Source organism: Hirundo rustica, chromosome 3 (genome assembly GCF_015227805.2).
Source record: "Hirundo rustica isolate bHirRus1 chromosome 3, bHirRus1.pri.v3, whole genome shotgun sequence".
Lineage (NCBI taxonomy): Eukaryota > Metazoa > Chordata > Aves > Passeriformes > Hirundinidae > Hirundo > Hirundo rustica.
Window position 1 is genome coordinate 96303553 of NC_053452.1, and position 17179 is coordinate 96320731.

A 17179-nucleotide genomic window follows, 5' to 3' on the forward strand; every position below is an offset into this window, starting at 1 on the left:
GCCTTTAGTATTTCCGGTTACCAGTGGAACAGTTGGCAAAACTCAAGTCAGAGTCCTTAAACTGTTGATACCATTTTTCTCCCATTCCATTTAATCCAGCTGCAGCTGGGTGAATACTGCATTGAATGAGTTGTTGAGGTATTACCAAGACTTTTCCCATTTAAGTCAGAGAGCTATTCCCTGTCTCAAAAAGACAATCCGAGAATACAGCAAAGCTCATGGTAGCACGATAGAGGCCTGCCTTTGTTCTTTATTACCCCATCTTGCTATCAGTTGGCTAGATTCAACCTATTTGAACACTTGAATAAATCCTCAAATAAGCAGTGTCAAAGGCAGCTTTTCTTCCTGAAGTGCTGCCATGCATAGCTTTATTAATGCCAGCCTGAATTTCTTCATGACACTATGTCTTACATCTGTTGGGAAGTGAAGCTTATGGAACACACCTGGTAAAAGATGTACTAACACCAACACATCAATTCCTATGGATAGCTCCTGGTTTCAAAGTAAATGGCTAATTTTTTACATACGATATTTTTAGCAATCTGGATCGTTCCCCTATTTCTCTTCTGTTGCATTAGCAATGAGCAAAGGTATCTGACCTTGACAAAATGCCTAAACTCTATTTTCTCTATTTATATGTAGAATCTATTTTAAACTTTAATTTTCCTTCTGATCTCATACTAAACGAAACTGTATCAGTTTAACAGCTTAAAAGGGTTCCCTTACTGTTCAAAGCATCCACAGATGAGAAAGAACAAGAACACATGCCAGGTACTGGGAAGAATATAATTATGATTAATTCCTTGGTTGGATAATTTTGTATGGTGATGGAGTTATTATTAAATAGCCATATTAATGATTTATTTAAGAATTTGTTTAAAATAGAGGTCATGGTTTCCAAATGCCTGAAGAAAATGTTTTCCATTACCTATTACAGAAAAAAATAAAGACTGCAAGAGTCATCAGCCATCCAGTCTGTTCTAAAGCATAATTTCTATCTTGCCTTTTATTTCTGTTGAGACAACTCAAGGCTGAAAATGGCACAGGAGCCTTGGGATGCTTTATTCCCATTTACACTTATAGGTGTCCAAGAGCTTTTGGAAGTTTGAAGAAATTCTGACATCAGAGTATCTGACTAACTTTCAGGGGTCTGCAACTGCAGCTGCTGGCTGCCTGCCTGCCCAGCTGTGTTTTCATTCCTCTCACTCTTCAGCTCCCAGCCAGCTCTCCCTGGCTACCCCTCACAGTTCTTGTTGCTCAGCCATCTCCATCTTCTTGTTTGCCTCAGTGCCACCATTGCATCCACTAAACAGCTAGAGTTTCTTCCTTCCCAAGTTTCCTTTCTTACAAAAGACTGCCCTTCTTAATATCTAGCTCTATGCACAATTCAGAGCAATTCTCAAAGTGATGTCAAGATCTTTTCTATAATAGGTAGAGCAGAGTCTGATCCTATAAAGTCTGGTAGGAGTTTCTGGTTTAATTCACTGGCTTTAGATTGAGAGCAGAATTAGGCCATTTGATGCTAAATTCTCAGGATGTGTCTGAATAAAAATAGTACAAATACTGTGGCATTCAAGCTCTTCATCCATAATATATTCATCTTGAAGTGCACAGCTGCCATGCATATATTTATGTAACTGCTATCTGTAGAAATATTTAAGTATTCAGTTCAACTCTGAAAAAAATATTTAGAAAAGTTAAGGAAGGCTAAATGGTGAGTACAAGCAAGAGGGATAATCATTAGACATATGTGTCTTCAGAAGGCAGCAAATCACTAACATTTTCACCTGAATCACTGAAGATACATGACATAGTTAGAAAATGTACAGAGAGGAACAAGGATGGCCAGACATTTGGAAAAGTGAGGAATCTGTGCAGATCATAACTTTTCAGTTAATAAGCATGCAGCTTAAGGTGCAATGATAAGCATTTTTTTCACAGTCAAAACACTTGAGGCAATCCATAAAATACTCAAACACAGGGCTTAAACCAAAGACAATGTAATTAATTTGTAGAACCTATTTCCATAACAATTTGAAATCAATACTGTAAACATGTTAAAAAACAAGACTGGATAAAATCATGAACAATTGAGACATCAGAAGCTTTTAAACACAGTGTGATCTCCATCCTGAGAGGACCAGACACAACAGAAGCTGGATATGGATCAGACAGGAAGGTGGCAGCATTCCCTACAAACCTCATCTCCTGTATTGTTTTTCACTATGAGCTACTGAGAGCTTTTGTCTCTCCCATTTTGGCAGCTGTCTTGCACTTGCCTTACACTCTTCCCAACCTTCACAAGTAAAAATGCTGCAAATAACCTGGTCTGTATAGGCAGTAGGTGCCGGGGCTACAGGAACATCTCTGTCTCCCAGCTGTGCCCTGCTGGTACAGCTGTGCAAAACCTCCTTACACCTGCCTCTACTTTTTCCAGATTTCTGCTTCCTTCCTTTCTAAATTTAACAGTGCAAAGTCTTTGGTGCAGCAGTACAAACACAGTCATATTAATCACCAATATTTTTATTCTGTTGCATCTCTGACAGGCTCTTGGCAGTATAACAACAAACATGCTGGTAATAAGTGAGCTTTTAAGTGCACCAAGCTTTACTATTCAGCAGCTGGTATGTGGTCTCTGATCAAAACTTGACGTATATGACCCCTGCATAGGCAGCACACCAAACAGCAGTAACAAACAGCAACAAGACTAAAAAACAATGTAAGACACTGCTCTGACCTCAAGTTAAGAACACAGGTCAACGATCTTCCTAACTATACCAAAATCTATTACTTCAGGGACTCTTTTCCTAAGCTACACTAACTACACTACTGAATTGCAGTGAGGTAGGTAAGTAGGAGCACAATGCCCATTAAGTGTCTATAAACAATTAACTTTTGCAGCTGAGCTCTACAACAAAACAACCTGTCTGCTGCCATGGGATGTTGTTTCACTTCATGTAGGTCACTGTTGAGGTAATAGACAATTTTACCCGGCAACAGCGGAAAAGTAGCAAAATCCCAGCACAACACATCCTTTGATAGGCTTAATAAAAATATAGATCAAGTTTATAGCAGAAGAAATTGAAAAAAATAAAAGCAATTACCTCACTTAAATATATTTCAAACGTTTGTAAAGTATACAGAATTTTACTGCTAAAAATACCCCAACAAAACATACATTCAATGTAAAAAAATGCCTTAAACTTACCTCTTAGTTTACACTGATTTAATATATTTTTTCTTCTACTTTTCAACTTTCCTTGCATCTTGGGAATATAGTGGTTTTCTCCACCCGTTTCCTTCCTCTCACCTCCTCCCCCTCCAATCTGGCCTCCTTTCCTTCCTTGGAGGTTTTTAAGCTTTAATTTGAGAGTGTAAAGCTGAAAAATATTTGATACAATTTTTTTTTTTAATTAGAGAATTGAGCTCCTCACCATGGTTGAAGCATTTCTGGGAACAGCACCAAAAAGCTGGAAGCTACTACACTGAGTAGCCACAGCATATCTCTTAAAATCATCACTCATTTATTTTTCCCAGACAACTAATGTTTCAGCATTTTACTTACAGACATGAGTGCAGTTTAGGAAACTAGAAATGAGTCCGAGTCTCTTTGTTCAATTTTGGAACGTGAAAACTGGATTCCCAAATTCCAGCGTGGGCCCGTCTCCAGCTGGAACAGGAACAAGACTCACCAAGTGGGATTTGACAATGTATGAGCTTTGGCTTAAGTTAGTCACAATTTAAATGAGCTCAGAAGGGTATTGATGATTATATGTTCCAACTGGAGGAGGTAGTTGTCAGTCTGCCTGCAGCGTGCATGTCACCACACCGGGGAAGGGGAAGTATTTTAGAGCTTGTGTGGGATTGGGCTTGCTGAATGGAGCAATTGGGAAATTATCCTATTATTTGGATATTGTTGGGAAAAAGTATAGGTTAGATATAATCTTTAGGAACTCGGCAGCATACATTCCCAGCGAGGGGTGTTGGAGAGACTTGGCATTTCTGTATGCAAGGGACTGGAAGCCCACAGCCTGTTTTAGGTTTCCATTAATTTGCACTAAATTGTGCTTTAGAGCCTGTATGTATATATTTTTTAATCTTGATTTAGTATGGCTGGAAGTTGCTTTCATCTAATAAAGAACATTTTCCTGATAAGATATCAAATTTGTGCTAATGCTAAATATGTCATATCTTTTCCAAATGCTTATACATTTTAGATATGTGGAAAAGAGTAGCCTTCCTCTCCATTGCTTTTTTGTTATTCATTACATTTCAGTCTTTCCTCTTGCATAACCCCTGCTTGAACAACAGCAAATTGCTCCTACAATCTACTTCTTTGTGGGAAACTCAGCAATTACACGTCTAGTCCTTTACACAATCTATCTGCCCACTCTTTCAAAGATAGTATTTCCCTTCTAGACATTATACTGACTACAAACTGGACCTTTCACAACCAGAAAATAAAATGTTTTAGTGTAACTGAATGTGTATATTTATGTGTATTTAATTAATATGTACTAGGCATATAAAATCAGTTCTGAGCTAGTTTATCACAGATACATTAGCTTCTCATTTCTCTCAATCAGAATATGATACATTGATAACTCCTCCTGCTCATGTTTCTAACCTCTAAGTATCGTTTATTTTCTGTTTCCTGCTGTTTACATCATCTGCTGACTTCATTAACATGCTGTTCACTTGCTTTCTTTAATACTATTAATGAAACTGTTAAATAAGGCTGAAACAGAGACCGATCATTATAGCAGTACATTGGACAACTGGAATGTGTCATCAGACACACAAGGTTTCTGCAGCAAGGTCTAAAAGCCTATTTGTCAAAATAATTCCTTTTAATTGGTTTCACTAATTCATTATTTTTTCAATTGACTGATGTTTAATTATGGCATTACCAGAAAGCCATTTGTGAAACCTTGGCATAGAAAGTCTGACTGCTTATGTATTTGCTTTTGTCTAAACCAAACCTGCTGTAAAGTTTGTATCTGTTTCAGAATGGGGTTTGAACTACTTACTACAGTTCTCGTTTCAATTTACCTCTTCATACTCACTATTTTATACCATAGTTTACCATTACAGATTTGAGATCTTTGAAATAACTCCATGCAATTGATAAAACAATTAGGTTGCTTTAAGGCTGTGCAGAAGAGTATGCGATAACAAACATAATATTAAATAGAAGATAATGTTATTTACATAAATGGACACACATAGTGAGAATATATATAAATGTACCACAGACACAAGCAATTCCAAATACATTTCCAGCATAACTAAGGGAAACATGAGACATGTCTGTTAAACACAAAAAAAAACGTAAACAGAGAAGGAAAAGACCTATTTTACCTGCATAGTTACTGGTGACCTGCAAACACACTAACTGAGAATAAATTAGGCTAGAAGTGAGAAGGTAAATAACAACCATCAGGAATGTGAGCCTTAAGATAAGTCTTCCAGTACATGTTGCCAAGGCAAAGAACCTTATGCCTTCAATATAAAGTTGGCCTGGTTCACAGAAGTTGTTGTCAAGTGATCGCTTGAAAAGGCAGTGTACCAATCCCTGATCTCAGAGAGGGTGGCCCCATCTGCCTTCCAGCTCTGTGAGCACGACAGCGAACGCCAACAATTCTCAACCCCTAGCTTTATCTTTGAAATTACTGATTCACATTTCTTAATACTGAAAGTCTGGAAAAAATACTGCACAGTTTTGATGAACGTAAATTGTCTCATGAAATCTAAAAATAAGAAAATGCAATTATTAATCTTCATTACAAAGAAGACACAAGCTGCTGAATTTTTAATATCAAAATTCTGGCCTCTAAAAAATTAGTTTTCAGTAAGTACACATGGGGAAAGCTTCACAAGCAAGGGGACTCTTGAAGATAGTGGATTCTGGCACTTACCAAGGTCTTTGTTGAAAAGCTCAAGTACACTACTCCTGACACACAGCAGCTACATCAGAGTCTGCTGCCTCCCCAGTCGTATCAACCAGACCCAGGAAAAATGGATATAATCTAGACCAAAAGAACATACACTTGACATTTGTTCTTCTTTTAGGGACAAAGACCACAGAAATCTCTCATGGCTTAGAGAAGATGAAAAATACTGTAATTCAGGTCCCCAGAATTATTTTGAATCTGAAGAGTGACAGAGCTGATTGAAAAGGACAATCAGGCATTTTTGTAATCATAGTATTTTGAGTATATAGGTCATTTCATTCTGAGGTTTTCAGAAAACCCTTCCGGACAGTCAAAAATTTCAGCATATCTTTTTATACCAAAAAACCATTCTCAATTAAAAAGACTATCAAAAGGTTTGCTCATGGATATGCAGTTGATTTAATGGAATGAAGCTTTCTTGATCCTCCTTGAAGCACTCTCCTCTAAGCTTTTAACTCTTTATCAGTGGAAGAAGGAGCTTTGGTGAAAGTTATTTAACCTTTATAGTGTATATTATTTACATAGACTACTCAAAGAAAACTAACAGGGGCTGTTACTCTAGGTACAATCCTTTTTATTTGGCAGAATAGTTCTTGGCCTTTTCAAAGCACACGACTCATTGTTTTCATCAGCCTATGATCATAATGATACAAAGAAAAGTCACAGTAATTATAGAGCAGTCTTCATAAGAGCTATATTTAATAAGCTATGTTCATCCCTGTTCCAACTCCACTAGCTTCTGTCAAAAGCAAGGATATATTTAACTGTTATGTGCTAGCTTGCATAGCTACAATTATTGTCCTTGAGAAAGCAGTAATGCTTAGGACGTTTTAGAAGATAAACTTTATTTTTTTGTCTGTTAACAAAAATACTTTAAAAATTGAGGGTGCAATGCATGTTCATAGACTTCAAATAAAGCATTCTTTCTGAAGTCATGTCTATAAAAGGCAAAATCGGGTTTTTACTTTTTCAGTTTGACAACAAAAACAGCAAGGAAAGGCGAACATACATATATCTGTAATAAATGCATGTATTTGCATAAATACAAAAATATTGGCAAAAAATATTAGAAGTATCATCAAAACCCTTTATTTTTTTATTGGATTATTCATTGTTTAAGTACAATTAATGACTACTATTAACTTCAGAAGTCTTTTAAAAAACCCCAACTCTTTACATAGAGGAGATCAAAATGAACATATGAAACAGCAGGAGGATACAGTCTGCTGAGTAGCACAAAGAAAAAATGAGAAAAAAGTTACTCAGGATACATTTTAGCACACAAACTGAGCATCGGGTGTAATCTGTTGCCATCAGCAGGTGGTTTACATAAACATTTATCTGTTATGAGGTCTCTGAAAATGCGATTTTGAGTTGTTACTGGAAATCTATTTCATCATAATATAAGCTAATAATAATAATAATAATAGGAAAAAAAAAAAACCAACCAAACAAAAACAACCAACCAAACTCAGGGTACCAGGACCAGCATGGTTCTATTTCACCTGTTCAATTTAACAGGGGAAAATACTTCAGGCCACCTTGCAGGAAGAATAGGCCTATTATTGACTTCAAAGGCTCACTAACGGTAGCATACAACTTCTGGCATCATTTCAGTCTCACTGGCTCTTGATAATTAAAAATACTGCTTACTTCACAGTTCATTTTTAATTAATAAACAAAATAATTTACATAGCTTCTTCCTTTGGCTTTTTGCTAACACGTGTTCTGCCACACAAGTGTTTACTTCCTGCTGCCCTGAAGAGGAATCCTTGTACTCATAGCAGAGGAACGACATGGCTCAGGCAATCAGATCTACAGAACCATTCTGCAATAACTGATCATTCATGTGGGAGGGATGAGGGGTGAAATTTCACACAAAAATTATGAGGGAGGGCAAACAAAAATATAAGATAATATTAACAGAATTCATTAATCTCAGGTAATATTAATAGAATTCAAAGAACCAAATGACATATTTTACGTTCACCCCAGAACTCCACGCATCCTTCCTATTTTTTAAAAACCATGAGGTATAAAATCCTGCCATCTCATCTACTGCATACAAGATATCTATCTTCCCACACTGCCATCCGACACAGCTCAGAATTCTGGTCTTATAAGCCTCAATATAAAATGTGTTGTTCTCTAAACTAAAAATTTGAAAGCATACATTGTGTTTATAGGCTGGCTCACAGTCACAGGGATCATATGTGCCTGTGCATGCATGCAAGTGCATGACACAAGAGTACTGAACCTATTGATTAGTTTTTAATCTTTTAATTAGAATACAGTGAAACACTGGGAAAATTCTGAAGCAACCTTGTATTGTGATATGCAGAAGAATGTAAGCTGCAGTTCATTGGTGTCTCCATAGAAACAAGACATATTGGAGGGTGTAAGACATTGTCAGAGGACTAAAAAAATTCAGCTTCAGCAGAAAACAGAAAAGCACCTGAGGGATTTTTTTTAACCAGGAAAACAAAATTAATTATTCATTTCCTATATGGGAAGCATCCCTTTTTAGATTAGTTACTTAACATACATTAGGATTAATTTATGGAGTGGCTAATCCTATGATTTTCTAATCCATAAAATCTGTAGAAAACACATTGTTACCCTTCTAAGTATAATGCCAAAGAGGAATATAAGTAGGCTCTCAATGAATAATTGAAAGGTCTATTCAATGTGCTCTTAATTCTTGGTAGCATTTTCACACTTGCTGTAGACAGTGCTTATGCATTCATATGAATATTGGCTGATAAGCAGAACCCCTTTTTGGCCTGTGCAAAAGGTGTCCTCAGGAGAATTAAAGGCAGTGGGTAGACATTGATTCAAGACACTGTGCTGTAAACCTGCTCAGCATCCCTCCTACTTCAAATGAACAGGGACTCAAAGTGTGCAGCTGCAGCAACTATTTTTAAGAAGTTGAACCCACACACAGGATGGATTAAAAAAGTCTCATCTCCATATGCTAAACCTGAAGCTATAGGCAGAGATTTTTTTCCTATGGGACAATGGGATATATGCCAGCTGGTAGCTTCATAGGCTGGGCTACTGTTCCCTGATTTTATGCCCTGAACTGGCTAGTGAAGTCTCAGGGACAGACTTTCCACCTCAGAACAAACCCCAAGCCCCCTCAGCTCTTTTCCTAAAGATAAGATATTCCTTATCCATGGAGGTCCCTGGTACTGAAGATACCTCTTACCTCCTTTGCCACTGAAACAAAAATGCTGTGGAAATTATCAGTTTCCTCATCAAGTTGTTTCTGCTCCATTTCCTCAAAAGAGAAGAAAATCTGTCATGCTGCTTCCGTGGCCTGGGGTACAGATGAAGTACTTGTGCTACACAAGTGAACTGAAGTTGAGAACTGTCATTAAATCGTAGCTGGAGGCCCCTACAGTATTAGGAGCCTCTCTTAGGGCTATATTAAGACAGTGCATGTTTGATATCAAAAGAGAAAATGTCCTTCAAGAATAACCAGTCCTTTTCCTGGTGACAGCATGTGTCATGATATGGTGATGATCCAGCCCTTCCACAGCAACTAACCACTTTAAGGAAGATAAGGACTAAGGAAATGGATAACTATGAGACTTCCCAGCTGCAGACAAGATTTAAGGGTTCTAAAAAGATGTCTCAATGAGTGGGAAGGAAAGAAAAGGCTAGAGAAAACAGTTATTTAGGGCCTTTTTCGTGTGCATGTCACATATAACCAAGTTCTGTACAGAGCACCCATGTGAGGAAAAAAAAAGAGGTCTCACTGAAGACTAAGTATTATGCATATTTTTAATCAGGTATGATCTTCATAATAAATATCCAGGTATTAGAGCTCTGCCAGAAGATGCAGACTTATTCTCTAGCTCTTTGCATCAAGATGCATCTAAGATCAGAAATAATCCTTCAATTAACAAAGCATGGCATCTTGCATCAAAACTGATACGAAATAGAATAGTGGTTATGAAATGTTTATGTCCATCTGTGATTTTTTAGCATATGTGAAAAGAAGGAAATCCAGAGAAATGTGAACTGATATGCACTCATTTATACTATAGTTTCTCCAATCTGTGCACCCGAGCTGAAAGCACTGAACTTGCTCTCAGTCCCTGATCTTTCATAGATGCAAAGTGCTGCCTGCACAGGAAAAGTTTCAATCGATGGGTACACATGGAAAAAGAAATTATTTTAAAAGAGATACAGAAGATTATGAAAAACAGCTGATACTGCTATTGTTTTTTGAAGGAGGATAAGAATTAAAAAGATAAAATTTTTTTTTGGTCTTATGAAGGCTGTAATGGCCCTGTAATTGACTTTTGGATTTTGGATAAACAGTGATACTATCCTATACCTTTGCTTATATGTGCCATTCTTGTCCACATCATCTTAAATGATATTAAGGCCATTTCTCAGACAAGTAAAATCTACTCTAGGAATAAGAGACACCAACAAAACCATGTTTTTTCTGAAGGACGTAATACTAGGCTGCTCCTTTAAGGAATCTCTTAAACTCTTCTATCTTGCATGTAAAGGAGAAGACAAAAGAGTTGTGTAATCACGAGTAGTCTGCCTTCACATCCTTCACTGCAATCACAGCTTTGGGACTCCTGAATCCTCATAGACACTGATGTAAAATGAGGAAAGGATAGAATAGTTTGAAGTCTTTCCCCCTTTCCTGTGCCCCTTATCCATTTCCCAAAGAAGGCAATGAGAAAGGGAAATGACTGGCATTTTTCACTATTGTGCTACTTATTAATGAAAGATTGATGGGATAGTGACAAATAACACTCAGAAAGGAAGAGTGCACAACACCTGATACACAGTTGCTGATGTATACACCATCATCATATACTACTGCAAATTCTGATTAAATTAGATGGAATGATGTCAACATATCTCAGGAGAAAATTAGCTATAGCTTATGCAATAAAGTTTTTGTTATCTGTCAAGCATGCTTGACACTTATTTTTACAAATTATGATACTTTATAGGAGGCTAGGCAAACACTCTGACTAAATGCTTTATTCTGCCATTGTTTATAGGTGATATTAGATCTAAAGCACATACCAGCATTATGCAATGATGGAACTTCAGTGTGGTTTTGACATTAGTAATACATACTGAGTTTGCAGTAATGACTCCTACAAGTTTTTTCGTCCCAGGAGTATGTTAGACGTATAGCAGTGGGGTCACAGATGGATGTTCCTAATTGTAGTTCCAGAACAGTGAGATCAAAGATCTCTGTCAGATCTTCTGTCCCCATAGATGCATACAGACCCAAATTTTCCACAGATTCAATTTATCTGGGTAGCCAAGGCTGTCTGAGTCAGCACAGGATATATGAAGTTTTAGGGCAATTACTAGAGAAAACACATTGGTCATACTGGCTGTCATAGAATTTTGTCACACACAGTTATCAAATGTGGAGGAAAAAATCAAGAATAACTGCTATGAAAGAATGAAGACTTCTGCAGTGTGTCCATCATTCAGGTCAGTGGTTTTGGCTGTAGTGAAAGACTGGTGAGTAATGTGTTTAATTTCATACTTTGCCAAAGGCCTCTTTGAGGACATGGAGGAACTGTCAGAGTCTCTGCTTAATTCTCAAAATAAGGATAATGATCTTTCCTCACTTCAGAGATGTGCTTGGATGACTGAGGCAGGTTGGTGTAGTGTGTAACAGGTTCACATTACTTTGCTTCTATATGTATGTATACATATAAAGATATATGTGCATAGATTTTCTTCAATTATTAACATCAAGGACACAGTGAATTTAGATAAATATTGCAAGTTCACTCACTTTCCTAAAATTTGCAGGTAACACATTTTACTTAGGAGAGAGTATTTTGTAAATATAAAAGTTTTACAATATATTTCTTGAATCCATCCAAGACAACCTAGTGCAATATTCTTCTTCTAGTTATTTTTCACTTTGGCATATACAATATTGATTGTGAGCATATTTGAGTGAGTTTGTTAGGGGTTTTGAACAATATATATGTAATGCAAGTTCCTTTAAATGTCTTTACTACTTTCCCTAATTAAAATAAAATAAAGCAGAAAAGGAACACATTCATTTTCTTGCCAGAGCTGCATTTATCCCTAAGCACTTTGAGCAAGGCACAGTGATGCACAATATGTTGCACAGTAATTCTGCCTGAGTAAAGCTCCTGGTATTAAAGAATAACCATGCATCCAAGAGACAGTCAGCCTTAGGCACAGACAGATTGACACAGCGTGGTGCAGCATTTTTGTCCAGAATCTGGAAATGCCTGCTTGTGAAACTTTGGCAAGAGTAAGTCTGCACCATATGCATCTCCTTGTAAGTTTAATTGCCTGTATGCAAGCTATTAGTCTACCTTCAGGAGTTACTTTTCTTAACATCTTCCTCCTTCATTGAAGTATTATGGCTAAATGAATATTATTTTAAGTCAAATAAATGAAAGGGAACCCACGGTAATTTGAGGCTTTTGACCAAGCCTGAAGCCAGAGCTAATGAATATGATCAATCAATCAATCAATCAATCAATGTTTGGTTTGAAATCAGTATTGGCATTCCACAGGCAGAATTGCTTAAGGCAAAAGTTCCTGTAGTGTACACCAAAGCTCTCCAACATTTTGATCTCGTGCCATCACTGCATCTTAGTGCAGACCACATTCACTTGTACTCCTCATTGCTATCTCTTCACACTAGTGAGTATTGGAGCTATGCTTGATGAAAAATGGATATTTTAAAAAACCTGCTAAAAAGTTGCACTAAAAAAAGAGTGGTCGGTCCCACTGAAACTGCATGACAGATCTGCAGCAAAATCCAAGATTTCGTAGAATTTGAAAGCTGATTACCTAGATAGTAGCAATAATTGGAAGAGTCTTATATAGATAAATCAAGGTACCTACAAAGGAAAGGCATTTACTGGAAATAGGTACCAGGTATTTTACATTTCCAACTTGCATTTCAGTGCCCCTGCATAATGAATCACTGTGAATAGCATGGTAATGGCTTCTTTAGAAGGTGTATCTGCACACCTGCTAAAAAAGATGAGCCCTGCATACTGTGTTCTGAGTGAGTCTATTCAGATAATTTAACTGTATTACAAACTGCACAGACTATACATATCACTGGCATGTATTTTCTACATTGTTGTCATCAGGATAGTCCCAAGATAACAGAAGTGCTTATTTTTTGGTGTCTAACTTCCTTTTGGTATTATATCGTTTTCTTGGATATTTACTTTAGACTTGGCTTCATAAAAATCATCATTTAAATAAGCTCACTGTTCATTTTCACATCTATGAGGCTACATGAGGCTACATGTAAACTTTTGTGGACTTACACTGGTGTCACTGCCCAAAGACAACTCAAAAACATGCAACTGCATGGTTCTGCCATTGCCATGGGGCCTCTTTGAAGATGTGAGCCAACATGCTCTCTGTAGATGCACTGTACAGGAAGGAATTCAGCATTGTTATCAAGCTGAAATCAAAGTGACGTGGAATGTAATCTACACCAATATGCAGAGGAGCAATTCACATTCAAAAACGTGGTCAAACCTCCATTTGCCAAGGAGCTGTGCTGCCTGGTGCTCCCGTCCAAGGAGAGCTCCTGGAGGATGAGTTGCTGTGCAGTGCCGTGAAAGCAGTTGCACCAGCTGTCTGCCAGTGAGGCATTTCTCCTGAACCTGAGAGGTTCTCCCCATAAGCAGCAGGAGCTGGTCCCCTCTCTTAGCACTTGTTGGGCTGAGATGAGGGCACAGAGACACACATGCTGCTGTGCTGCCCGTTTGCTCTGATTTCTGCTGTGCTGGATGCCCTACAACCTCACATGGACTGGACCGTATCAAAGATGGAAAAAAAGAAGGCATGAATCTTATTTCTTCTATAGATACATTTTACCCAGAATTTAAATGCCTTGAAATAGTTCCTCACTGTCAAACTTGAGGACTTTTCTTTAAATAATACTTCAAAAAGCATTTACATTAACTGAAACACTATGAAATTTATCAAAATATAGTTATTTTGCAGTACTTCACAAGAAAATTAGTTTCTTCCCCTAGAAATTTTCATTGACACTTTTAAAAATAAGTGTAATTCAGTCTCCAAAAGAGACAGAATAAAATAGATTAGGTTTTAAACAGCAGAACTTTGGAACAACTTTTAAATTTCAGACCAAGGTGTCATTTTTTTAGGCAGGTCAGCCCTACACTCCTCATGAGAAAAGACAGGATGCCACTATCCAAAAGCTTGCATGATTTAATTTTCTGGTGGTTCCTCTACACATCATACCTGCACCCCATTCATACGACCTGGGGTTTTTTAAACTGCTGCTCCATACATAATCCGATAAATGACAAACTTTCTGTTTAAAACATTCCAAGGAAAAAGGCACTGTACAGGGTGTGGGTGCCCAGGCCCTGGCAGCAGCAGAGGCTCCGGGAGGGGAGGCTGGGCTGCCCAAGGCCGGACACAGCCAGTTCCAGCCGGACACGGCCGGTTCCAGCCAGATCCAACCACCCATGGCAGGGCGCACCTCGGGGACAGCTGTGTAAGGAAGGGCAAAAACACTGCACAAATGGTGGTGAGGAAAAAGATTGTGAGATAAACCTTCAAAAAAACCCCAACCCAAGCCTGTGGGAATGAAGGTGAGAGCAGAGAGGAGGTGCTCCAGGCACCAAAAAATAGAAATTCCCCAGCAGCCCATGGAGAGGACTGTGGTGTTGCAGCCACAATGCAACCTGTGAAGACCCCACGCATAGGCAAGTTGGTCATGAAAACTTACAGCCCATGGAAGGACACAACAGGGAAAATGTGTGTTGGGAAGCAGCAGAGAGGAGTTTTTATGGATGGACCTCAACCCCTGTTCCCCATCACTGTGGATGGAAGAGGCCAAGGAGCCAGGTATAAAGGAGTAAAGTTGAGCCTGGGAAGAAGGAGACACCGGGGAAAGGAGTTATTTTCATTTTTCTTTGCTTATCACTATCCAAGCTTGTTTTAAATTGGCAATACATTAAGTTACTTGCCCCAGGCTGAATCTGTTTTGCCCATGATGGCTATTGGTAAGTGACCTATCTATTTTATCTCATTCCATAAACTATTTCCTACCTCATTCTGAAGAAGGAACAGAATGAGATGTGGCTGGGTGGGGGTCTGGCAGCTGACTAAGGTCAACCCAGCACAAGGACTGAAATCAGAAATACACACTCTTCCAAAAATTAAATCATCACCTCAGATATTTTGTTAATGAAATAAAAAGTACTGCTTTGAGTCAATACAGAAATAAATCACAGTTGTAAAGGTTTTAATTTATGGCTAACATTAGAGGTTAACAGATGAATGTTTAGCAATTTTTTATAGCAACAATATTCCAAAAAATTATTAAGTAGCTCAGTGCTGCTCCTTTCTCTTGCTGTAGGCTGAAAGCAAGGAAAGCCTTCATCTGCTTGAGGTTATCTAGCAAAATTTTCATAGCACACAGAAAAGTGGATTCCAACATTTTGCCTAGACAACTGATTTTGGTATTGGAAGAATACATTGGATGAATAAAATTGGAAAAATAAAATTGCATGTTTAACCCCTGCAGTAGTACATCAGGAGCAAGTGAAAGAAGGACTCCATGAGCTGAGTACACGGCAAACAGGCCATTTTATGTGAATAAGCAATCTAGTTCAAGCTAACTCAGGGAAATCAAATCAATTCTCCAGACTAAGGTTTACTTACAGATGTAAGCTTGGAATAATTTAAACTAGTGCCTTAGCAGTTCAAAAGATAATCTGCTTCATATAAATGCCAAATCACTAACTCCTTCAACAGACCAAATCTTATATTCTAGGAAAAGATGATACATAAACATGTTCTTATTAATCTACCTGAATCAACATTGTCTTGCTGAAAATAAGGATCTTTGAGCTATCAGTTCAGAGTTATGCTAAGTTCTTGGGCAAGGAGCTTACTTTTTTTTCCTTCCTCAAAAGCATATGCTGCTTATACCTTACTACCACATTAGACCTGATATTTTTTATTCTTTTAATATACTAAGGTCTTTGTTTAGTGTTGCCATTACTAGTGAAACACCACTTTTTGTTTTATTCTTGTTCTAACAGAGAGAAAAGAAAACTGTTGAAAAGTCCTCAGAAAAAGTCTCCAGGTGATACAAGATTGCTGTAATTCTGATTTGTCCAGGTTCCTTTTGATGCATAAAGTATGTGCGGAAAACCAAGTCAACTTAGGAGAATGTATTTTAAAACTTTCATTGAGCATTCTCATTATTGTTGTGTGTAGCCTGGTTTTGAGCTTTTGAAAAAATGCTAGCAGGTGCTCTGAACATCTTAGTTTACTCCATAACCTCATGAATATAATTTTTAATAGGTACTTCTCACAAGTCAGTAGGAGCCAAGGTTTTTGCTTTAACTGGCAATAGGCTGAGCAGAAAGAACCACATTTATGTCTTCTAGGTGGACATCAGGGTAATTTTACATCCAGTTTTGTCTACTAGTAAGTATCCCATTGATTTGAATATGAGGACCTATATACTTTTGCTAAAAGCAAATGAAAATCACACAAACTTAGTTTTGAAACCAACCTGTACAATACTCAGTTGGATGTCTGAGTCTATTGATTTTGTAGTTTTTGGAAAGTTTTGGTAGGTCCCTACTTCTCTTTATTTGAGCACGTTGTTATTTTATATCTCTTTTATCCTGTACAACTTCTCTGTAAAAGTGTCCTTCACTTAAAGGGAACAGCTGCTAGCACAGTAATCCCACGGTCCCCTTTTGTGTTGGAAACTGTAGTTCACAATCCTGTTCTCAATTGTTATTTTTCTGTTCATGACATATCACAGCTATGTGAATAAGACCACTTACTAGAATAAAAACATTAATTTAAATTATTTTATTTGGAGGAATCTCTATTATTCAATATCCAATGCAGTCTTGATCTGTTCACAGATTTCAATGTCTCTGAAATAATTTCAACCACATCAGCCCGTGGAGAAGGGGCACAGGTGCCATACACATGTGACTAGAAACTGTGCAGACCTCCAGCCTGAAATTCCATCAAAATCTCATCTTTTCATAACCAGCTGACTACCCCTAATTGGATCCTTAATGGCACAATGCCCGGAAATTCAAATGTGGTCACTTTTGATTTCAGAGTAACCCATTTGAACACAAATAGTTAAACTGACTTGTTAAGACCATTTAACATGAGTGAATACTCTAGAAAGCATTATATTATAT

General features: G+C 37.6%; 1 protein-coding gene across 4 annotated transcripts in view; it reads right to left on the bottom strand.

The window, feature by feature from the left end:
• DLGAP2 (DLG associated protein 2) overlaps positions 1–17179 on the bottom strand; it is a 428484-nt gene that overhangs the window by 280220 nt on the left and 131085 nt on the right. Inside the window, exon 1 of one of the 4 annotated variants that reach the window (XM_058419832.1) lies at positions 3209–3302. The exons of the other annotated variants lie outside the window; for them this stretch is intronic. Within the exon in view, the coding sequence (XP_058275815.1) occupies positions 3209–3266 (58 nt within the window). The 5' untranslated portion in view covers positions 3267–3302. Of the gene's footprint in view, positions 1–3208; positions 3303–17179 lie in introns of those variants that run through there. 4 annotated transcript variants of the gene reach the window in all.